Raw genomic sequence first — 25,672 nt, 5'->3', positions numbered from 1 at the left:
TATACAAACCTCTTTGAAGGCATCTAGGACATCTCCGACATCTTTCTTATTCAGATCCTTGATCTTCTTTCTCTTCTTTGACACTGCTGTCACAGCAGCTAAGAAGAGAGAAACCAAATGTCAAACTTCATACTGAAGGAGAAAAAAAAACCAAGCTATTTGTTCCACAAGAACTTATTTCCCCACCTTGCATAGCCGTTTCCTCAACAGGGCAGACTGTTACAGGGGCAGGCGTCTCCTCTGCTTTCTCCATCTCTGCTTCCTCTACAGGTGCTTCCACAGCTGTAAGGCAGATCTGTTGGACCTGAGGAACCGCTTGTTCAGCAACTGGATTACTGGAGCTCTCTGGCTTCACTACTGGAGTCTCTGCAGAGTCCTCAGGCAAACCGTTAAACAAAGGCTGTTCCTTTGGCTCATCAACAACTGGCTCTGAAATGGGTGTCTCCGTGGATAGAGGGGCATCATCCTTAGAAGCAACCTCATCATCATAAGCTACAGCAGGAGGCGGCTCCACAGGGGTGGAGATGATAGCAGCCAGGCTAGATGCATCAGATGCCACCTCCATTTCTGCCACAGGTTCAGGCTCTTCCTCTTTGGCTACCTCTGACTCCTCTTTCTCAACCCCAGTAGAAGTTGGCTCCACTGGAAGGACGTCCTCAGGCTCCTTTTGAGCTGGGGCATCAGTGAGTACTGGAGCATCCACAGTGTCACCAATTTGAGGCTTTGAAAGTTGGGGATCGCTTGTGGGGGGAGGAGAAGTTGTGAACGCTGGGGATATCGCTGGGTCGTCTTCTGGAGGAATAGGAATTTTGCTCGCAGGTGAAGCAGGTCTGATCTCTGGCACAGGTTTAGAGTCAGCTGCTGAAGATGCAACCGGGGCTTGCTCTGGCGTCTTGGATGGAGGAGGGGTAGACACAGCTGGAGGAGGAGCCATGGACTTCACTTGCTCATCTGAGGATCAAGGACCAGAAATAGTACATATGAAAAAAATCTACCTGCCATTTTAACTTTTAAACTGGCCTGGTTCTTAAAATTCTTACAAAACATTCTTTGGTCTGAAAATCTTCTTTGCTATTAGCTATTTCCTTCTTTTCTAATGAATGTTTTTATACTAAAAACATTCTTAAAATCTCTCATTTAAATGGTTCTAAAGACAAAAAAAACTAAATTTGAATCCCTGATAGGAGTGTCCTTATAAATCAGCATAAATGTTTCACAAAATGGTGTTTGAGCTGTTTTAAACAGTAAGCATTACAATATAACACTACATCTATTACTTTTAGGAATGTGAATGAGGACACTGAAGTGACACCACATTTATTGAAACCGTTTCGCTTGATGTGACATGAATTTGAAGGCAAATGAATACAACCGAATCTCAAGACAGGCACTTTACAAATAATATTAAAAGTGAAGGTACTGAGTGCTAAATTTCAGTCAAGCTTACGGTGAGAAACAGGAAGCACAGAAAGACGGCCTTTGATGTGTTTTTGATTCTTCAGCAAAAAGTGTCAAAATCAGATTAGGTAGCTTTAAAACTTCTGGTGCTAAAATGTTTATTTAAATGACATCTCAAGCCATGGAAATCACTCTTGAAACTCTGATTACTTCCACGTTCAGGACGGTGGGAACCCAGACTTTAACGTCAAATACCTGTTTAGGTATTTTCAAGAAAGCCCACTCACCAGCTCTGATCACAACAGCAACAGGGGAAAAACTTTCACCATTGGTCTGGACAGGACCTCCCACCTCTGGGCCAGCAGTCTGAGCAACAGCAACAATCCGTTAAAAGCAGCATGTCATTTTTGCCATGCTTATGTCATTCTAAACATATGAAGCCATCAACAAACCTGTGGAGGAGTGGGTGTAGAGGTCGTTCTCCCTCCAGACATGATCTCTTCTGTGATGTCACGTCCACCCTGGTTGGGGTCACGTATTCTTATCTGTAGTGAAACAGGTGGTAAGCCACAGACAAATTGATCAAACTGAAAACACCAAATCTTGTTTCCACCCACCTGTTTGCGCTCTCTCGGTTTGACTGGTGCTGACTGCAGAGGCGGAGCTTGCTGTGGAGGCGGAGCTGGTTGCTGCTGAGGGGGGTTCATGATGACAGGCGCGGCAGGCACTGACGCTGGGTACTGCTGTGTTGCAGGATAATATGCAGCCGCTAGACAACAAAAAAAGAGACAAGATTAGATACCAAAATAAAAGAGAGTCCGCTTTAATGGGAGGGGGACACATGCCAAGTATCCCCCCTCCCGCCAAAAACACTTTCTGATGTGCTGGGGAAAAAAAACAAAACTTCATATCATTCTTGTTATAAAACACTTAATGATAATCACAGATCGATCCCAGAATGTTTGCAGTTTTTTTTGTCTAGGTTGAGGGATCAAAGGTTGAAGTAGCATTACATCAAAGGTAACAACCAGCCAGGCTAAGACAAACACAAGAGGTTCAACAGAAATTGCCCTGCGCTTCGGACTCACCAGGATAACGCTGGGAGGTGAGAGGAGCTCCGTGCAGCGAGAGACGTCCATTCTCTCTACCTGCACCTCTTCCCCCACCCCCCTGCCTCTCCCTCCCTGCCAGAGAGGGATCTGAACTCAGCCAAAAGAGAAGGGAAGAGAGGAAAGAAAGAAGAGACAGAGAAAGGGACAAAGGTCGAGAGTGAGGAAGAGGAAAAAAGCAGCAGATTTAAGTGCTAAACACGGTTAATGAGCTAATAATAAGCAGACAAAGGGTAGAATTAGGTGTTTAGTGGTTAGTTATGACAGGGATATTATTTGATGTATATGACTGATCTAACTGTCATAAATCTAATGTGAAGTTACAAAATCTATTGGAAAACACGGGTGAATTTTATATTCCAAAAGGGAAAAAATAGAGAATGGAATAAACATTCACACACCAGTCACGGTTGTTCAGCAAATTTTTGTGGTAATGCAGTCATTTCTGGAGTGAGTGATTGATGTGATCTGGAATTTCATGTTAGGGCATTTCACAATAGGTTGCAGTTCAAACAAAGTAGTTGTTTTGCGTGGAATGTGGCTGTATCTGTATGATTACCATCTGTATGACCGCATATTAGCATGTGATTACTGACTGTATGACCAGCTATCAAGTGTGAATGCAGTCTGTATGAATGGCCAAAAGAGTGACTATTGACTATATGGCCATACATCAGTGTGAATGCTTTATGTCTGGCAATCAGAGTATGTTCTTGACATACAAAGCCAATTCTTTTTTTTTTATTACTGAAATTACTCTTATTGCATTTTCTAGTGCTCAAATAAATCTCTTACAATGTCTAATATTCTGTCTATTGATTTATAATAAAAATGCAGCTATGCAGTGGTATGACAACTAAAATATGGTTGCAGGAAATCTAATTTTGTCGTGGTATCTCCAGATTTGAAATAAAAACTCATGAGACATGTGACTTTCAACACTTTTTTTGGATTACTCCAGGACTAACTTGATCAAGGCACTTTTTTTCATAGTTTGGCTGGTCCTGCGACTTAGTCAGGTGCGACTTATTTATCAAAATTAATTTGACATGAACTCAGAGAAATGAACTAAGAGAATTGAACCAATAGAAAACATTACCATCTACAGCCGTGAGAGGGCGCTCTATGATGCTCAGTGCTCCTGTAGACTACCACTGAAAACAGAGCGCCCTCTCGCGGCTGTAGACGGTAATGTTTTCTCTTGGTTCTAAATAAATGCAACTTATAGTCCAGTGCAACTTATATATGTTTTTTCCTCATCATGACGTATTTTTGGACTGATGCGACTTATACTCAGGTGCGACTTATAGTCCGAAAAATACGGTATACAAAAATTGTGTGTGTAGCACATTGTTGTCAGGAACAGTTAAAATTTTAGGTAAGGTAGGTCACTTTCAGCTGTGAGTCACAAAATGGGATGTGCAGGTTAAAAGCACAATATGTATGTTTTCACCGGTAGAGGCCACATTTTCAAAACAATAACAAAGGTGAAGCTTAATGACGATATGAAGGTTGACGTTCATGGATGAGGTAATGAATACATTTTTTTGTTACCTGTACCTTCCGCAGTTATTCAAGCAATAAATTATACAGAAAACTTCAGTCTAGCATAAGTTTAAGCACTCAAAAAAATCTGCTTCTAATCAGTAAAGCTGTCTATGCAAAGTTTGATGAATGACTCATTTACATCATATATACATATGCACTTTGTTTATGATGAGACAGAATTTGTGTGACAGCTGAATTCAGCCAGCGAGCATGCACACCGGAAAAACTCATCTGAATGCCTCTGATTGGCCATTGCATTCATAAACTCAACAGACTCATGTGCGATTAGTTATAATGCGTAACACTGTAAAAACACAAAAAGAATCATGGCGCAATATTGAGCAGATCTAAATTTAATGCTGTCACTTTTTCCATTTTCATTTTATTTGCAACAGCTATAATAGACAGTTTTTAGGTTTAGTTCATCCAAAAATTAAGCCATAAATTACTTACCCTGAAGTCATCCCATGTATATATGACTCTCTCATGCAAATTCAGTTGTAGTCATTTAAAAAAATTATCTTTCATCTTAGGGCTGGTCGATATGGAGCAAAAAATATATCTTGATGTATTTTGCTATATCGATGTACAGTATATATCTCTATCTTTACAGGAAAAATAACCCACCAAAAACTACTGCAAAAACAAATATGCCAAATATTACATGTTTAGGGCCCTATGAAACGTTTAATTTTTTTCTTCATATGTTTTATTGTTACCTAATTCTGTGTTTTAGCATGTGTAATTATTTAAATGCATAAAAACAACTTAGTTTAAAAAAAATCTTAAAATAGCCTTATGTGAAATGTTTTTTCCCTTCAGAAATTCTGTGTATTTACATTTTACTGGTTATCAAATGAAGGCATAAAACATTCATTTAATTTTTTGCTAAACAAAGGGGATTTACTATTAAAAATAAAACATGGAAGAAGTGTTGTGTGACGATTCTTAAAATTAAATGAACATAATTTAAGTAGTAGTAGTGGGCTATGTACATTCTGCTGAACAACAGTAATAGATTTCTGGCAAATACTTTTATTTTGACGGGTTTACCTTTACAGTTCTGTGTATGTGATACTACAGTCTATGATGTGATATGATGCTAGTTTTACTCAAATCAAACGGTCAGATGCTCATGAAGTGACTCTCAGTGCAGTTCTGGAGATGTTCCTCATGTGTTCACGTCTTTATTTAGTGAGAGGGAAGACGCTGAAATCAGCGCGAGCATCACGAGCGCTTCCATGTGTTTAATGAATGAAGACGCGCTTCTGCGCCATTCATTAACACAGACACGCAGACAGAACACGCAGGATTCATATTTAAATAGACTTTTCCGGGTTAATATTTGCCGATATTAGTCCATAATGCGATTTGATTTGAAAATTGGACAAATTCCGTGACATTCCGCGTTAAACTGTAAATTCTGTTTTTATGACTGGATTCCGCGATTCCATCTGCTTTTTCTGCATCGCGGAAAATCATTGGGCCCTACAGTAGACATCTGCCTGCTGTTCGCCCGACGTCTGAAAACCGAAGTATCTCCATATAATGTAGCCAGTTGTCCTTTTTTTAGACTAGTTCTGTACACGCGAGGGGAGGGGGGACAAAATCAAAGAGGCGGGGGCGAGCACAGCACAGAGAAGGCAAACAAGCGAAGTGGCGGAATCAGAATTAAATATAAATTTATCGATATATACGATATGTCAAAATCCATATCGTGTTCAAAAAATCTCGATATATTTTAAATAGATATCGCCCATCCCTATTTCATCTTTTAAGCTGTTTGATGCCACTCAGATCCACACACACACATATATATATAAAAATTTTTTTAAAAAGTGCCTCGCACGGCTCCTGGGGGTGAACAAAGGCCTCCTGTAGCAAATTGATGCGTTTTTGTAAGAAGATTATCCATATTCAAAACGTAATAATCACTTGAATCTAGCTTGTGCTCCTAGTTGTAAAATAATCAGTTCTGGGGGAATGACGTATGAGGTCAGCTTTGCACATGGAGATTTTTCTTACAAAAACGCATCAATTCACTACAGAAGGCCTGTGTTCACCCCTCGGAGTCAGGTGAGACTTTTTTTAATGGATGCTCTTTTTATTCAACTTTTAATGAACCGATGCAGTGCAACACCCGCTGAGTGGCATCAAACAACTCAAAAGATCAAAGACCATTTTTTAAATAACTCTGATTGGATTCGTATGAAAGGAGGAGGTCATATACACCTAGGATCACTTCAAGGTGAGTAATTTATGGGCTTATTTTCATTTTTGGGTGAACTAACCCTTTAACTGTACGGCAGCATTTGTGTCTGTGTTTTGCCGTAGTTTCTATAAGCCAAAACTAAGGGTAATTTAAAATTATAATTTCTTTGAATTTACAAATGCTTAAACAACTGCATGAAATGTATCACAAATAGCAAGTCGGTTTTGGATATGATGAAAATCTTACATAGTGCCTTTAAAGATTTATCAGGTATCCAATGTGTTCTACAGACTGGTGTAAGACCATATTTGAGTGAAAAGAACAAGATATATAAATAAGAAAAAACTTGATTTAGTTGGTTCAAAGAAATAGGGGAGGCCCAGAGCAGAGCCTCTTACCATATGTACCGTATTCAGCTGGACTGCTTGCAGGGTAAAAGCCTGGAGAATACTGCTGCGTTGGCGGCATGTAGGGGGTGCGGTACTACAATAGAAAACAAAAAGACATTAGATGCACGAACAGCCTCACAAAAAATGCACAACTTGCCAATTAAAAGAACAATGTGCTACCTGTCCGTGTAGGAAAATGGCATGGCCCTGAGTGTTGGTGAATTGCAACTGTTGCTGGGGAATCATCATAACCTGTGAGGTAGGTTGGTAGACATGAGTGGGTGCAACAGACCGGGGGGTGCTGCTGGGTGTGATCCGAGGGGGATTGCCTTGCATGTTGGGCCGGTTAGGGTAGTATGACTGTTGATGAAATAAGAGATTCAGAAAAGTCACACAAGACCAAACTTCACATGTTGTGTTACTTCTGTACCGTTTCTACATCCACATCCATGCAAACAGGACTAAATTTTCAGCAGCCATTACTCCAGTCAATGTCACTTGACCTTGGAAAGTAGTGCAGACTATATTTTAAGATTAATAGGTCTCATTCGTGAAACAAGCAGAGCAAATTTGTGTAAATCATTTGTAAAGCCGTTCTGATGTAAACCTTCAGATTCATGAAAGTGTTCGTATTTTCAAAATGTTAGTTGGTACGAAAAATTTAAACCTGCTCCTTACCACTTGTAAATGCTGCGTAAATCGTTCAGTCTTTTTAGCAAATTGACGACACTGAATTTTGATGCACTGCCATCATAATATTTTGAGAGTTGACAACGGTTTAGCTTTGCGTAAAACGCAGCAGGGATTATGCTAATTGTGAATGATCATGCACGTATTAAAGATTGTAATTCATTAACATACTATCAAATCTGATGTATACGAAGCGTTTGTGAATCCGGAGGAGAGGTTTTATGAAGGTCTGTTTTACCTGCAAATTACTCAGAATTTACTTCTAGATTAACGAATGTTTCATGAATGAGGACCAATATAGTTTACATTAACATAACTGATGCTCATTATAATTAAAAACAGAAGGGCAGAAGTGTGACATAACGCCTAGTGAGACTGCACTTTTTCCTAACATGCCACCAGTTCACAAGAATAATTATGAAAAAAAAAAATTCCTTTGTGGTCCTTGTCATTAAGTCAAAATGACCCCATTTTCTTAAATTTCTAGTCTGATTGTACAAACTTTGTAAGTATAACGTGCAACTTGCTTTCTTTAAAATGCTCATGTACATTTTGACATGCAAATATGACAAGTCTGGACAGTCTAATTACATTGGCTGTAAGAGGGCCAGTTACCTGCAGTGCCCTGAATCCACCCTTCAGCCACACAAAATGGCGGAAGAAATAGAGTGGAGAGAAGGCGTAAGAGAGAAACAGACAAAAAGCAGCAATAAACATTAGACTTCAGCAGTGAAAGCAAGCTTCTAGCATGCAGTTAAGAACAGCCTGAGAAATACAGTGAAAGTACAACAAATGTCAGAGGCAGCACACAGGGAACAAGTTGGCCATGGTGTGAAATGATGAGACTCAAAATGGCTATTAAAACACACGCAGTCTTTGGACAGATAGGTTTTTTTTCTTTCTTATAATTTTATTTAGAAGGTTCAGTTCTGTTAACAATTCTCAAACATGCATTTGTTTTTAGTGGTCCACTGCTATATTGCCAAAGCTGATATATCGGGCGATATCTTGCATTTTTCAAATATCGGCCGATTAGTTTTTCTGTTTGGTCGATGTGTTTGAGGCAGGACATTTATTTGGTGGCACTGAGAAAGGCAGTGCCTGAGCACAGTGCTCACATTCTCCCCACTGTCCTCGTTAACAGTTCTAATTTGGATAGAAGTCAGTCTAATAATCAGATGCAATGGTTAAGCAAAGGAATTAATTTATACAAAAAGTATTATAATGATTGCTTTTATATTATTAGTAATAGAAAAAGGCAAAAATTATAATAATTTCTCATTTGCCATCAGCATCAAGTATGCATTAAGCAAATCTTTGAATGGCTAATGAACATTTAATTTCAAAATATGTATTTGCCCATTGTCATTTTCTCTGTGTGCTATATGAGTGTTAAAATGAGTGTTACCTTGGCTTTATTTGAAAAATATGTTTCCCAGAATTCTCGTCAACTGAAGTATAAGTATGTTTATTTTACACATTTATTTTTAAATCCATTGTCATGATTTAAAATCTCAAATATACGTAGAAAAGATTGCATAAAAATCGTATAGTATAATTGTAGAGCTACAGCAAGTATAACAGTTTTTGCCTTGATGGCGTTTAAAAAATATAAAAAAAAACAGCTGAAGAAGAGTCAATGTCAGATGTTAATATTAAATACATTCGTTTGTAAGATATAAACATGTGTATACGAATTTGGGAAGTGTTTACATTCCATACTTTCACACTGATCTGATTAGTTCAGGTCTACACCACCCCTTTCGACCAGACTAAAATTAATAAGAAGTTCTTATAAAAGTTTTTATAAGAAGGCTTTTCAGTCCGAATTACCTATCAATCCAATTACCTGTGGATTATTTGATTGAATGCAAAAGTAACTTGGTTGCATGCAACAGAATGCATTTAGTACCACCAGTAACTCGGCTGTTTTCAAAGAATCAATCAGAAAGACTGACGGTCTTAATGACACAAACCAAAGGGACTGTTTGGGGTACGTCATTCCTTTCTAACATCAAATCCAACTCAAAATAAATTATGGTGTTTTTAATTTAAATAAATGAAGCGGTTACTCATCAAGATACACCAGGAACAGGTTTGTTGCAATAAGTAAATAATAGTATTTAAACAATAAATGGTTTTTGTAAAGCAGGAATGTGTCTGGGAAAAAAAAATTATTGAATCAGAACGTGATTGCCCTATTGAAAATGGCAATGAACACACAATGAACCCCAGCAAAAGCAGCACCTAAATGCAAGAAAACCTGTAGTTTATTACAGACTAGTTTGTGTGTGTGTGTGTGTGTGTGTGTGTGTGTGTGTGTGTGTGTGTGTGTGTGTGTCTGTGTGGTGGGAAGGGGAGAAGGGGTACAGACAGAGGACTTTGGAAATCAAGCAGGCTCCAGTTTATTAAAATTGGTAGTACCTGTTGGTGCAAAGCACGAGGCCCTGGTGCAAACTGGGAGGAAAGTAAAGAGTAAAAGGTAAAAGTTGAGATGCAAAAAGGAGGCAGATTCTGCCACACGTGCAGTTTTTCCTCAAACACAAGCACAAATTAGGACATCTAGCTTAGCCACAAAACATACTGAAAGCTTTGTCGGTCGTGGAAAGTTTCGTAGCTTGAAGATGGTGTACCTGTCTGGGTTGCTGTGCAGTGTTCATTTGTGGAGATGGCCCGGGAAAAACAACAGAGGGAGGCTGACCTGGGGGATAGGCAGCCTACGGAACAAATGGAAACAAAGATATTGTTAAACGTGACCCAAATAATCCTCATCACCACCGTAGGTTTCCCCGATTCTGCTTTCACCTGTGTCAGTCCTGGCGAGGTGGAGGGGAGGGAAACGGAAGGGGGTCCTGTTATAGGTTGAGGTGGTTTATTCATTTCCTGTGGTTCTGCATGAGGGGGCCTCACACTTGCCTACCAAACTAGTGAATCAGGAAAACATGATTTGAATTTTTGAATTAACAATCAGACACAACCAACAATGTTTTGAAAAAAAAAAAAAAAACTGATTGAGCTTTATAATGCCAACTAATCAAAACTAATTTTACAGCCATGTAAGTGACGTATACAATAATGTGTCTCTTACATAATTTGTGGAAATCATACCTCTAAATTAGTATTATGAATCTCTGGGGTATCGAAAATGCCCTCAGGGTGAGTTCTTGTGTAGTGTGTTAGCAATTCACCCTAGAGAGAAATAAAAGGCAATTAGATTGCTATTGCAACGAGAAAAAAAGAAAACAAAAACCTACATTAACAAATAAGATTAAATTAATCAATCAGTTGACAGGGTAGGAATGCTCATATCACTACCAAAATCAGATCTCTTAGTCAAGTTTTGTATGTAGGAACAACAAGACAATGATCCATCCTGTGAATAAGTACATTGTATGCAAATGCATATTAATGTTCTTCAGAGCAGCGAGTTATTTTTTTTCTCTGCGTTTTATTTTATTAACATTAAAATAATAATTTGCCCAAAAATTAAAAGTGTGCCATTTAATCACTCTTTTGTTGTGGTTTTAAACCTGAATGAGTTTCTTCTTCTGTTGAACAATTTATTTTGAAGAATGTGGGAAACTAAACAGTTCCTGGTTCCCATTTTTTCCCCCTACTATCAAAGTCAGTGGGTACCAGCAACTGCTTGGTTACCCACATTCTTCAAAATGTCTTATTTTGTGCTCAGCACAAGAATACAAATTAATACATGTTTGGTACAACATGACTGAGTAAATAATGACAATTTTAGTTTTCGGGTGAACTATCCCTTTAATGACAAGCGGCAGTATGTTTAGTACTGTCCCTTAAAGGGATGCACACATTCATTTCTCGCTTTATCAGTTTACTTTCACTTAAGACATAATTAACTGTTTATATGAAAACCTTGTGTGTTTTTGACAATATTAGTACAATCAGACGATAACTAATACAAGTAACCAGGTGCTGTTTGACCTGCATTTTAGCGTAAGGATGCTTCGGGTGGACGCGCTCTGAATAAGCACATTAGAATAGGCACCAAATACAACATTTCACTGGCAAGGCAGTGACATCTTTTTCCCCCAAATTCTTTGATGAAAACAAATTTCTAAAGAACAGCATTTGTAAAGAATAAAAATCTTCAACATTAGAAATGTATACGGTTACTGATCAAATTAATGCATCAGTGCTGAACAGAAGTATTAAACTTTATAAAAAATAAGTTCCAACCCCAAATTTCTGAACTATGCACATGGGTAGGAAACGTTCCACAACTATTACTGTCCATCTTAAAACACTTCAAAAGAACACAAGTTAAAGTTTCAGCTGCGTCAACAACAAGGGAGCAAATTCCAGTGACAAACATCTGAATGTCAAACATGACTGCAGCAAAGACGGGAACTATATGACGCACCAATTACGCTGCAGTAACATACACTGTTACGCTCATGATTATGCTCACAGAAATGAGTGAATTAATTCCCTCTGCAAGCAAGTAAAGAACGGGTGGGGGTCTACTAGTGTCAGCTGAGATAAGACCACACCACACCCTTCAGATCTCAAACACACAGAGCCAGACTGGGCATTTAACACAATGGACCCTTTTCACAAGACTGTGATGACACGTTTAACAGTCATCAGGATTCTACATCCTCAAAAGTTTTTCCTTATTTGTATTTTTTTTATGCAAATGTATAACACTTTTCTTTGCTTTATATCACCTTTGCATCATATTACAGAAAAAGAAAAAAAAAGGTATGGCTTATACGAGGGTGTTTCTAATGCAGCGTCTATGGGAGGGATGGTAAATTTGACATCGTTCTCTCTTCTGACTGCCATTATCAGTCTCAATTTTCCTTTTATTTAAAGTCAGGAAAACACTATCATGGAGTTTTGCTTTTGCTGTTTGAGCAAATGGGAATGCAAAAAAAAAAATTTGATTTTTTTGGTACTCTCCCATTTACTGCTCTTCAAGTTAACCCAAATATAATGACTTCCACTGCTGAGAAAATCTGGAAAGTCCATCTCTTAGTTGAGTTGAGAAAGGAGAGCTCAGACTAGGGCTGCACGATGTGTCGTTTAAGCATCGATATCGCGATGTATGAATCCACGATAGTCACATCGCAGGATGTGCGATGTAGGCTGTAGTAATTGATCCGTTATTCATTAACTGTACGGGCCAGCTGCTCCCCGGCCCTTGACGAATGTGATTTGCGGATTAATTGCACAGCTTAACCATCATAGAGTGAAAGTTTTGACAGGGCAGAGAGAGAGAGAGAGAGAGAGAGACGCTCACCATCTTCAAACAACACGAGCGCCGTCTTGCTCTCTCTCCCTCGCGCATATTAATCAATTGACACGATGGTGTCGATGTTTAAATCATTTAAAATGAGAATGTAAGTGTGCTCACCCCATTTTTGTTTGTAAGAAAATTATTTATTAGATTTCATATCGCAATAACGCAGAAAAATAAAATATCGCAATGTCATTTTATGCCAATATCGTGCAGCCCTAGCTCAGACCATGGGTTATAGAGATGTAGGCTCTTCATTCTGGGATTGTCTGTCTGCAACCTGTGACCCTCACACAAAAGGAAAGGACTTGCCATCCAGCTCGGTTTTTGATCCCAACAGATGGCAACCAATAAACACCCTCAAACCCTCTCAAAAAGACCTGACTTTCTGGGAAAGGCCAAATGGGGGAGGTGAGTGTTGCTGGGGAACTGAAGCACGTGGGGAATGTGCTTCCTTCGGAAGGAACATGAGAGCCTTTGACAGACCACCAAGGCAAAACTACATTTCTTTCTCAAAAGGGAAAAAAAGGGGGACAACGGGTCAGAAAGGCATTGGTCTCATGGGTGTAAATAAAGTAGGACATACAAAACCTAGAGATGAATGAGCTAAACATGGGATGTTTATGGCACGAGGGGGGAGGGTAGGCCATGCACGTGTTCAATATAGCCCAATACCCAGCCATCCATGACATCCAGATGAAGTGTGTGTGGGGTGCTGGGGGGAGGGAACACCAGGCTCCAGTTGTAAAGATAGGATCAATGCATTTGGGAGAACAGGCAAGACACGCATAAACTCATACAAATCCACTGGCTTGTACATAGGGCTGAGCGGTATACCGGTTCATACCAAATACGTGTTTTTTTTTATTAATTTTTTAAATAACGCAATGTGTCATTTAAATAACATTGGGAACACGACACTGTTTGAGAGGGGTCCCTTTTCACTGTTGTACCATGTTAAGAGTACAGCTGTACGTGTTACTATGCACGAAAGTTACAAAGCTGAAGCTGTAGAAACTAGTATGCCCTGCCATCAGCTCCCATGTCTCTCACAAGTGAGACAAACAAAAACAGACAAGTGCGGATAAACCTTAGCTTTCAATTATTTGGAAGATTTCTCCAGTACTATCCCGCGAACACTAGGTCTGACTTTTCCGGCACAGTGTCGCCTATCTCTGTTTTTTTTTTGTTAGACAGGCTGTGCGCTGCACGAGACAAAAAAATAAAATAGCCAAATCCACCACATAGCTGCTCTTTAGTATAAAGTAGATGCATGCTGATTTTATCAGATGATGTGGCGATTATAAATGAGATGTAAAACACGTATTAATGGGTAGCGTTTAGTCACTATTTAGTATGTCTGGGCGATAATTTGATAAAACCATGAAACTGGTATAATTTAGAAAAATACTGTGATATGCATTATTGGTCATAGCGCCCAGCACTACTTGTTCAGCACGCAATATTAAAATCCATCCCTAGATTTGAGGGCACTAGCATATGCGTACAGTAGAACACACTCAAAGTATACCCTGTTTGGTGTCGTGCACAAATGCAGGCAGCTGACATGCACTCCTAGAAGCTTCATCCATGTCCAGTGTCATTCTTCCCCATTAGTTCAAGTTCACTTTATTTGTATAGCACACTTATAACAGCCACCAGGCTGACCAAAGAGCTTTACAAGGTGTAGGATTATAAAAATAAAAAATACACAGAAAACGGACCAGACAAAACTTAACTCACAATTCATGATTTTGATTTCACGATTTGATTAGCTTTTTTTAAACAAAATATTTAAAACAAATTATGAATTAAATGTCCTTTTATTATTGCTTAAAATGCTGTACAATTCTTTGTGAAACTGAAATATAACAAATAGCATACTAATATAGCACTCTTTTGTTGGTTTTGATTCCTTCTATTGTCCTCAAGTGTCTTTGGATAAAAGTGTCTGCTAAATGACAAATTTTAAACAGAATGTAAATAAAACTAAATTTAAATATTAAAACGAGACCCAAATCAAATAAATAAGTAACAAATAAAATAAATCTTCATATAAACAAAACAAGGCTTTGTCTATGCCCTTTCCATTTAAAATGAGGCAACCACTGCATTTTAATCATGATTCAAAAAAGATGCTGCATACATGCAACATGAGCAGTTTTTAATCTAAATAAGATTGTATTTAGAAATTCTGAAGTAAATACAGAATGGTTTGACTTCAGTTTTGTGAAACTATACATAAAAATATCTGCATGAAACAGCAGAAGAGCTGAACGAGATGCAGATTCACTCTCTGCCAGCAGGTGGTGCTTTAAGCGTTTCTTTGGTTTCCATTGTAAACAAAGCCGCGATTCACTTATGAACCTTAATATCATAAGCATCATACAGAGGCAAGATGAAAAAAAAATACCATCTAAACTTGCCTTAAGACAGTAATTTCCCTCAGACATGCATTCATATAAACTACTACACCTAAATGAATCGTTACTTGTTTAACGTCTCAAATGATTTGAATCATCACGTTCCGGCTCACGGTTAATCGTTACATCCCTAACCACCATAAAGCCTGGTCACACATTAAATCACATTAGTTATGGCTGATAAATATTTGTAAACTTTTAAACCAAAGCTGGGCTATCCCATACCCTCTCAATGTACTTATTTTGTTGTTCTCTTTAGTTGTTTTCTACTGTGAAACAATGGCCCAGGACAGTGTTGCATCTAGGGTTTGTCAAAAGTACCGACTTCGGTACCTAAATGTTAAAACTGTGACCATAGCAGTATTTCGTGAGGGAATTCTGAGTGTCATTGAGAGCAAATTCTTTAACACAGATGATCAGCCATTGTGTGCACACGCTCCACAGATATGTCTGTGATTGGCTACAATAATCATCTCTTCACACTCTTCACAGAGCGCTTGCATAGATTGTTCACACATGGGAGTGTTTGAAAGCTGCGTACATCAGCGGATTCATCCATCAGCAGATATATTAGTGATCCACTGATAGATGCGGCTTTCAAACAGTCCCACAGTAACTGTGTAAATGCTTGGTGAAGATCATGAACTGATGATTATTGTAGCCAATGACAGACATATCTGTTGAGGTGTGTGCGCAACATGGCCACTCAGCAGTGTTTAAGAATCCACGCAACAGCACTCAAAACTTTCGCGGGAAATGCTGGTATGATCACATTTTCTTAATTTCGGTACCAAAGTCACTACTTCTGACAACCCTAGGTCCAAACTTGTGGAACAACTGATTACAGCAAAAATAATTCAATGCTCATGTGCAAAATAAAAATGGTAAAAATCAGGTGGTTCGTATACTATTCTGACAAAATTCAAGTCACATGCACTGTACGCTGTCCCTTGCATATGCATAAAAAGTTTTTTTTAGAGGTTGAACGATCAGCCTACCAATGTATACTCCATTTTATGGCATGCTCGGACATAGGTGCTCTAAATCTGTGTGAACATTTCATCCTTGTCCAGAGGCTGCGCTATTTCTGTAAAAAATTTATGAGCACTAAAAAATTTCTTTGTAATCATTTAAACTAATGGCAGGAAAAAACTGAGTTGAAACTCAGCGTATGGGTCTAAAAACGGAGGATCGATTTCAGTATAAGTAGCCATAGCATCTTATTCTTTGAACATAACTTGAACAGGTTATGTTTTATGTTAGTTTACTTCAGAGCTATCAGCGTATGCATGACAAATTGACAAGACTATAGAGTTGTTATAAATGCATTATAAATGGATAAACTATTCTAGCATGATTATTTTATTAATAGTTTTCACTATATCAATTATAAAAAAACTATTATAGCAAGGAAATGTTTTTAATCTCACGCATCAAATAGCTGGATTTTCAATAATGTATTTCAATTTAAAAATTGTTGTCTTACATAATTGGTATCAAACAATATAATTATTTTCTCAGAATTTAAGTATTAAATAAGTACATAAATTGCATATATTTATATATACATATACATACACACACATATGCTCTCTGCAACAACCAATACCTTTAATAATTGTCACAGAGACATTTCACATTCAAATATAAAAACTGTCATTTACTCGCCCTCATGTTGCTCCCATCATTAATTACTTTCTTTTGCATAACACAAAAGTAGATGTTACTCATATGAAAGAGCAACAACTAAATAAATTAACCAACCAGGCTGACTTCAAATCTTTTATTTACTGAAACTCCAACATCCAAATAGCTTTTAACTAATTCCAAAAGACATAGGTAGAGCTGAAAAAAGAAACCACTAGGGTAGTATTTTCCAAATGTCGAGTTTTGTGCACGCTGGGCTCCCAGAAGTGAGGAAAGCAGCGCTCCGCTCCTACAGACGTGTCACAGCGCAGCCATGATGCTAACTGCGCTAGCCTCCATATGGCACTGACACGTTCCGATCAATTCCACTTTTCATACCATAACAACATCGTTTTATTCCCAAAGCAAGATTTAACGACCCCCACGCGCCATCTGACGAAAACCCATCTCGACAACCATCTAAGAAAACTATAAAATCAAGCCGGGCCCACAGCAAATGTGAAGGGAAGTGTCGATATCACCGCACTAGCTAATTAGCTAACGTTACCCCTTCTCTAAATCAACGACATGGTGAATGAAAGCCGGTCAGTGAGATCGACTCTCCGGTTATTTTACAGTATCGTATGTAAAACATCGGTAAGGTCGATTTTGTTGAGGAAAGAATTAATTCAAACTTCTTACAGCGTCCGCGTGCCGACATTCCTTCAACGCGTCACGAGACGTTTAACGGTCACAAATGCTCCTCAAATCGCAGAGAACAAGCCATCCACGCTCGACAAGCCGTGTAAACCTCAACAGGACGGGACAAAACCGTGCCGAGTTTATATGTTCCCTGAATTTCAGAGGACCGACACCCATATATGAGCAATATGAATGTGTGAAACTGAAAACAAGCGAAGTGCTGGGAAATAATGCCTCAGAAACATATAACCGGCTTACCAGGAAGGGAAATAATCAGTGACAAGTTAAAAGAAAAGCGTTTTACGAAGAAAATGTTTGATAGGTGAACACACTTAAACATTAAACCCGTCGCGAGGATCAATCTAGGCCCGCTTGGCCCCTGTGATGATCGGTTTTAGACGCGGCTATCAGAGTTAGTACACACGGTAGGATTAACGTTACTCACCCGCGCCGCGGACCAACGGGAAAACTTGAGGACAAGACTTCGTCAGCCCGTTTCTTGAAAGTTTTTTTTTGTTACTAACAGAGGACGTCTTGGTTTCCACAGGGATATTTGGGTTAATCAAATGAGAAGTGTTGGCTAGCTGCTGACACTTTAGGTTTAAATCCCATGTAGCGTGCAAAGGCGACAAAAAGTGACAGTATGGGGGGAAAAACTAATAAATACGGTTTCCAGATGTTACTACTGACAGAGTTGATGCCCCCAGGACAAGCCTCTTGACTGGAGGTCCATGTTTAAGGCGCGGATGGTGACGGATTGCCGGTAAGTTGATCACACTTCTCTTAATAAACGCGTTAGAACAGAGCCATAGTGCTTCTGCGCTTCTCCCCTTGAGCCCGCAGAACCGGACGGAGTGCTCAGTGGGTACTTCCGGGTTAATCAACCTGAGTGCAGCGGGCTCATTCGCAAAGGGTACAAATAAGGAGCAATAATAAAAGTCTCCTCCACTTATACAGATTATGAACGTTAATTTATTTTGTGAAATATATTCACAAAATTAAACCAAGGAATGCTTTTAGATATAATAAATATATATAAAACGAGATATAAAATAGATATAAAACGATCATAAATCAATACGGCACTCGAACTGTCTGTCATTCTATCTATCTATCTATTAGTCCGTCTTTGTCTATTCATTTATTTTTTTTATTTGACGAAATATGACATTTAATACCATATGCTATTGTTAATTTAAGTCAAATATTAAAATAACATGAAATACAGCATAAATTGTTATGAAGTGAACATAATATATATAATATGATTATTTTATTATTTGAATCCCTCTCCCACCCCCCTTAACCCTGCAGTCTCTTTTCAAAAGGGCACATATACAGCAGGTAAACACACACACACAATTCACATGTTTCTGTGAATTGTGGGGACTTTCCATAGACTTCTATTACTTTCAAACTGACCGAACAATATTTTTAGCCCCTAACCCTAAACCTGCCGCTGACAGAAAACCTGTTTGAATTGTTACACTTTCAGATAAATATAATTTACTATTTGTATGATTTTTTTTCTTTGTGGGAACCGCCCTATTGTCCCCACAATGTCAAAAAATTTAAAAATTTTACTAACCCTGTGGGGACATTTGGTCCACTCAATGTAGCATAAACAAGTACACACACACAAATGATCAAATGTTTTATGGTATGTCAGACTTATATGTCAAAGCACATACATAGGGGGCGGGGAGGCAGTGGAGAAGTCAACTGTGTTCACTCTGAATTCAGGTCTTTGATTTTTGATTGATACTTTGAATTCTCCTCAGACACTCTAGTCCTTCAATTTACATGTTTGTGCAAAATTGGAGGACCGCAAGGATTAGGGTCTGATTTGGGACAGAGCCATAGAGTCGATATTCAGTAATAATAACATCAAAGAGTTCACTGGTAGAAAGTAACCAAAAATTTTTGATAGAGAACCACATATGTCCAATCAAATGTCTGGAGCAGGGATAGGCAACGTCGTTCCTGGAGTTCCGCTGTCCTACAGAGTTTAGCTCCAACCCCAATCAAACACACCTGAACAAGCTAATCAATGTCTTTAGGATTACTAAGGCCAAAGCCACTAGAAGGCAAGCCTGCAACATTTAGCCAAAAAAGTTCGGCTAATGCTAACACTTCCGGTCTGGCAGTACATGGAACAGGAGTGCAGAGGCTGTTTTTATGGAAGTCAGTGGAGGAGAGGCTTCACGCTCAATAAACATTTTTTTAGAGAAATCGTAATCATAATCGCGTACATGATTAATGTAAACAATGATGATTATGTTGATTATGTTCTGGGATACTCTCCAAAATGGCGGAAGACGGTAACTCGGGGAGAAGATTTGTTGAATAAATGATAGTATTTTCTTTGTGCACAAAAAGTATTCTTGTAGCTGCGTAAAATTACGGTTGAACCACTGATGTCACATGGACTATTTTCCAGATGGCCTTGCTATGCTTCTGATATAAATATATAAGATATAAATATATAAATAAAAAATATTTTGAAATTTTTTTTACTGCTTTGAAACGACATGAGGGTGAGAAATTAATGACAGAATTTTCATTTCTGGGTGAACAACCCTTTAATTCAAGAATTAGGAAGGCTGGGAGTTGATCATATTTCTCTAGAAGTATTGTTAGGAAATAGGATTAAGGCAATCAAGAGTGCATGAAATATTATTTAAATACCTGAAAAACACAGGAACAATGGGTAGAATCTAGTTTTTAATTTCATCTCTCTTTTTCCTCCGTTTTTTCTTCCAATTCTATGCACATTCCAGATTTTTTTGTTGGCATGTCAAACCGCCATAATACACCAGAAGAAGAAGAAAGCGGCTGACACACAGCATGTGAGTACTAAACTTAGTTCTCTTTTATGTCTTATTGCACTTAAACTGTCAAACACACACAAGTTTATGTTAATAACACATAAGTTACAAAACAGTTGATAAAGTCTGTAAAGGTAAACAGCTGGGAAAGAAATTGTATGCAGCAGCATAATATGCAGTAAATACATAAAAAAAATCCACTGCTCCCCTGTGTCCTCTGAGGCTGGGACTCTTAACAGTGTTCTGTGGTCGTCAGTGTAGCCTAAGACAGAACAGTTAGCATGCTTTGCTCAAACATTTGCCATTGCCACTGTGGGTGAAAATGTACAAATTAACTGTGTTAATATTATAATAAGTTCCTCTTAAAATGTCACGGGGGCAGCTTGGTAAGCCATTCTCTGCAAGCTTGTGAAAAATGAGCTTCTCAAGAGCGACGTCATCTGGATCATCCGAAGGAATCTTTGTGCAACCAGTTTTCCAATGGATATATTCCAGCCTCCAAACCTTTGAGAAACCAATTAGGGGTTTATTTAGGCAAAACTCTTTTTTCTTTCATCTAAAGTATTACCAAAAAAATTGGCCCCAATCTGACATTTATTTGATTTATTTATTTTAGTTACAAGAAAATACAATTATATTGAAATTGTGTTTTGTGCAACTGGAATTTTAAGTTCCTGTGGCAATTAGTCCGACACCTATCTTACTGATTAATAATAAGCAGCAAATTAGGATATTATTGAGAAAAAAAGTTGTAGTTAATGGTTTGTTAATAGCAAGAATTGGGCCTTAAAATAAAGTGTGACGGAAAAAATATTTGATAAAACATTTTCTGGGACACTTGAAATTATGCTCAGGATCGTTTAAATCTCTTGTAATTGTTACTACACTTCAAGTGGAGTTATTTTATGTCAAATTAAATTGAATGGGTATGTTTTGGAAAGACTCCCTTAATAAAAGGGTTAACAACTGAAAATGGATCAAGGTCAAAGAACTGCCACAGAACAAGACACAGCACTGGGGAAGGGTTCAGAAACATGTCCGACGTTACAAAGGTGCTGTCCCGAGTGAGGGTGCTGAATTAGTTGGCATCGATTGCTCAGGAATCGATTTTCCACTTCACGCGAAGGTGCGTTACAGCATTAAGAAAAACAACACATTCTGTGAAAATGAAACATTCCTCAGATTATTCCACTAACATTTATTTTAACATAGTTTGTTATCAGTAAAATATAGACTATTAATTAAATTATCAAATGGTCAGTAATATGTTCACACGATATGTTGTGATGTTTAGACGAACCGGGTATCCCTCGCTAATCATCCACCCCTCCTTATCCCGTTGTGCCACTTGTGCCGTTTCTTCGACTTCTAAAAATTATGTAATACACTTTTATATTAATGGTAAGTTACTTTACAAGCTGACAAGTTACTTGACAAGCAGCTGCAGTTACTTCTGTTTAATGCGGTATTGATTGCCATTGGTTAATGTTTTCAATAAAAATCAACCTATGGGCAAAACTCAGTGGTTCATGTAGGTTGTCTACAAACCGGAAGGTTGGTGGTTCAATCCCAGGCTCCACCTGACCAAGTGTCGAGGTGTCCTTGAGCAAGACACCTAACCCCAGCTGTTTCCGACGAGCTGGATGGCACCTTGCATGGCTGACACGTCGCCATTTTTTTAATATAGCCACGTCAGGCAAAATTTCAAAAGAGCTTAAGTTTTGCTGAAACAAAAATGCTCCGTGGCCGGAGTCATTGATTCGCTGCTATAGTTGGTCGCTTACTGGACACCACCATGCTTACCCATTTATAGATCTTAGCCATTTAGAGCCAAATTGTTTGCCAAATTTTAATTATTAAAAGTGACTGCCAATTTAAACGCTTTGACATTATGAAATAGCCTAGGCTAATTACCACCATATTAGGTCTGACACCAAATAAAGTCAACTTCATAAATAGGCCTGTATCCATTGCGAACATGTTTTATTATTAGTCTTAAAATGTCCATAACATAAAATCATTGTTGAGCCACAATATTGTCAACATACCGTAGTTTGACTTGTACTGCGCTGCGCTGAATTTCTAAAGACTGCTGCACAGTGGAGGCGACTAGAGTCCAACAACGCTAAGAAAGAGCTTACGAATGGTCCAGACCAACCTTACGAAAGTGTGACTTACAGAAGATATACTTAGCGTACGAACGTGTCGAGAATCATGCCATAACGTTAAGAGAGAGGTTAAGGAATAGGTTAAGAACTACTTAGCGATAAGAACGTTTTGGGGAACCGGGCCCAGGACTCTTCCTAGAGATGACCAAGGCCAAACTGAGCAACTGATGGAGAAGGGCCTTAGCAAAATCTATATGGATTTTAAAAAATGCTACTAAAATAACACAGCTTGACACAGTCATGAGGGTCTGCAAGGTTCTCTATTCTATCTTTTTTTTTCTTTTCTGCATGTTTATTGCACCACTTGATTTTGGTTGACTTGCATTTTTTCAAATATTAATAAGCAGAGAAGCAGTTTTTATATATTATCATAATTTCATTTATGCAATATTTAAAATATTATCAATAATCTGATTCTTTTAATGGCTTTTTTTCTCCATTACTATACCAGAACCATTGTATTCAAACTATAACTCAAAGTGTCAATCCATTTACTTTACAAGTTCCAACTGTCTATCACATGAACTCTGATCTCAGACACTCTGCTATCTGAATGAGATAACAGGTGGGCTTCAAACAGATCTTTATAACAAATGTTTCTGGAATCCTCTGAAATAGATGTTGAACTTTGTGCTGGAAAACATGCTAATTCTGCAACAGCTAAAACGGTGGAGGACTGAATGAACAGAGGTGACTGAAGTCCAGCTCCTTCATGTAACCACCTCAGTAGCATACTGGAGCACTTTCTAGGATCTAAACATACATTTATAGTGCAGTGACACTAATACCAAATACAGAGTGATTTATGCTGACCAATTAATGAGTGTGAGATCTCTCTGTTTTGATTATACATTCCTAAGCATAAGTAGAGCTGGCAGTTGTCCTGTGTCCAAATCCTGTGATTGACCGACCTGACTATTTGAGCATCTGCGACTTTTATCACAGCTCTTGTTGCAGAAGTTTCAATGTAGTCGTGCGTTAAAGAGCATTGCGTTAAATAGACAAAGAAAGAATTAAAAGTTTTAGCAAAACCATATATAGACAATTTACAAATTGTCCAATGAAGATTAATAAAAAAATAAACATTCATAAATAGGTGGTTGGTTCATTTAAAATGTCATCTGCATGACCAGAGTTCAATTAACAATTAAACATAAAAATGTGGTTTAGAGCTATGATTAGATGCATAATTTAGATCTTATTCATATTTTATTTGCTGGGCATTAGAACATTTAATGTTTGGTCAGTGCAAGTAGTAAAGCAGAATGGGTTTGTTTGTTTGTTTGGTTATAGGGGTTGGTTGGGTTGGGACAGAACTCCACACTAACTGATACAAAAAAAAAATTTGTCTATGAAAATGAATGAATAAATAATTGAACGAATAAATGTTTCTTCATTTAAAATGCTATACAATTATTTAAGAAATATTTTATATTCTATTTATTGATCTTATGTTTAGATGCCTGTAATAAATGGCCCTGCATTCTTGACATGATTTTAGGAAAGAGTGTGAGTGTGCTTAGTTGGATCACTATAAAATTGTATAAAGATGGTAAAAAGTGTTTTTATAAATAGCTAATATTTATAGCACAAACATACATATATATATATATATATATATATATATATATATATATATATACACAAAATGCAGTTATAACATGTAAACAACATGTTATTTTAAAATTTTATTTTACACAAGATTTTAAATGCCTTATGAGCTTCAATTTGCACCTAGTTTTAACCCCGCACACCCCTTTACCACGGCTTATAGTGAATATGACATAAAATAAAAAAAAAGTTGTGCAATATCATTAAACCACTGAAATGTTGTCCATGCTTCAGGTTCAGTAATGACACAGAAAGCTAATCATAATCTTAATCAAAGTGAAAGTATGAAAATAAAACTCATGGAAAATACTGTTATAATTATTTAATATAAAATTCTAGTGTAACCCATATGAAACATAGGGCTACTAAACCCATATATGTTGTTTAGAGGTGTAGTTCTATGTTTTGCCCACCAGAGGGTGCAATTCATTAGAGAGTCATAAACAGAGTGTATCAGGATTGGTAGAGAGTGCTACGCGTAGTTTTCATGTTTTGGTAGATCTCTTCCTGAAAACGCGTGTAAGCTGTGAACAATTGCTGTAGAGCATCAACTGTGAGCACGAGAGGAGCAGCCTCAGTCGGGTTGTTGCTGTTTGAAACTCCGGTTGGTTTTTTTTGTTATTTTGATCACTACGAAAGAAATAGACGAATCAAAGATGGCGAGCCCAGCCCAGAGTGACGGTGGATGGTCGTGAGAACGGTGTGGCCAGCCGTGGGACCAGCCACCGAGGACGTCGGACTAGTTTCGTTCAGACAGGATACAGATAAGAATACACTTACGCTATTAACTCTACCCGGGTAGTAGTACTGAACTTTATACACACACACAAAAGGACCAGGAACTGAACTCTGAACTCAATTTCATACTCCTCAACTTAAAGGAGCATTGAGCTGAAGTGTCAGCTCACACGGACATTTTCTTTTTCTTTTATTACTGAAAGCTCTGTTTTTGTTTTATTTTACCTTCATTCTTGGTACATTATAGTACTGTGATCATTGTTGTGTTTCCAGATGCAATAAACCTGTCAACTGTTCAACTCAATACTAACTCTTTTGTGAGTCACTCAAGGCAGACCACACCTCGGACCTAGATAGATGTCAGTTGCCCTGTTCTGGTATTGGTTAGCACTAGGGGGCGCTACACAAAACTTGGCGAGCCAGCCAGGAGTGGTTTTGAGTCCGTATTAAGTGAAAGTTGAACAGTTTGGCACTTCTATTGCATTCCACACTGGTAATTTGCCTGAATTTATCTTGCTGTCCAAGGGTAAATATGGATGTAATTCAGTCCCAAAACGTAAAAGTACCTGATTCTGTCTTAGTAGGAGGTGTAACTGGTGATGAGGCAGACAATGAAGTTATGGAGTATTTAGGGCAGTTTGGTTCAATTGGAAGGATAATTCAGGTGACTAGCTCTGAGCCCCAGTTTAAAGACACAGCCATTGTGGAATTCAAGTCAGGCGAAGCCGTTCAGTTCCTTCGGGAAAACCTTGCCGTGTAAAAGACCCAGTAGTAATCCAAATGTTGTCCACCATATTCGGCTTCTCTCTGAGCTGTATGCTGCTGACAAAAGTTCAAGCTTAACCCAGTCTTACTTAACTGAGCTGAGGTATATTGCTAAGCTAAGTGGAGCAGACTTTGAGAGGGTTTTGATAGATGAGCTGGTTAGAATTCAGGAGTCTACCCAGAGACATGACAC

The 25,672-nt window shown here is 38.2% G+C and overlaps 1 protein-coding gene across 2 annotated transcripts in view; it reads right to left on the bottom strand.

Annotated features, from left to right (window-relative positions):
• LOC132096660 (eukaryotic translation initiation factor 4 gamma 1-like) overlaps positions 1-18,227 on the bottom strand; it is a 30,700-nt gene extending 12,473 nt beyond the window's left edge. For both annotated transcript variants that reach the window (XM_059502154.1, XM_059502155.1), the window contains exons 1-11: positions 17,815-18,227; positions 10,455-10,535; positions 10,152-10,270; positions 9,971-10,063; positions 6,837-7,010; positions 6,666-6,750; positions 2,016-2,167; positions 1,851-1,943; positions 1,686-1,764; positions 187-951; positions 10-98 (exon numbers count right to left, since the gene is read on the bottom strand). In XM_059502154.1, the coding sequence (XP_059358137.1) occupies positions 10-98; positions 187-951; positions 1,686-1,764; positions 1,851-1,943; positions 2,016-2,167; positions 6,666-6,750; positions 6,837-7,010; positions 9,971-10,063; positions 10,152-10,226 (1,605 nt within the window). In that variant the 5' untranslated portion in view covers positions 10,227-10,270; positions 10,455-10,535; positions 17,815-18,227. The remainder of the gene's footprint in view (positions 1-9; positions 99-186; positions 952-1,685; positions 1,765-1,850; positions 1,944-2,015; positions 2,168-6,665; positions 6,751-6,836; positions 7,011-9,970; positions 10,064-10,151; positions 10,271-10,454; positions 10,536-17,814) is intronic.
• Between the last annotated feature and the right edge of the window lie 7,445 nt (positions 18,228-25,672).

The sequence above is a fragment of the Carassius carassius genome, chromosome 20, assembly GCF_963082965.1.
Source record: "Carassius carassius chromosome 20, fCarCar2.1, whole genome shotgun sequence".
Lineage (NCBI taxonomy): Eukaryota > Metazoa > Chordata > Actinopteri > Cypriniformes > Cyprinidae > Carassius > Carassius carassius.
Note: the sequence above shows the minus strand (reverse complement) of the source record. Positions and strands in the feature narration are given on the sequence as shown.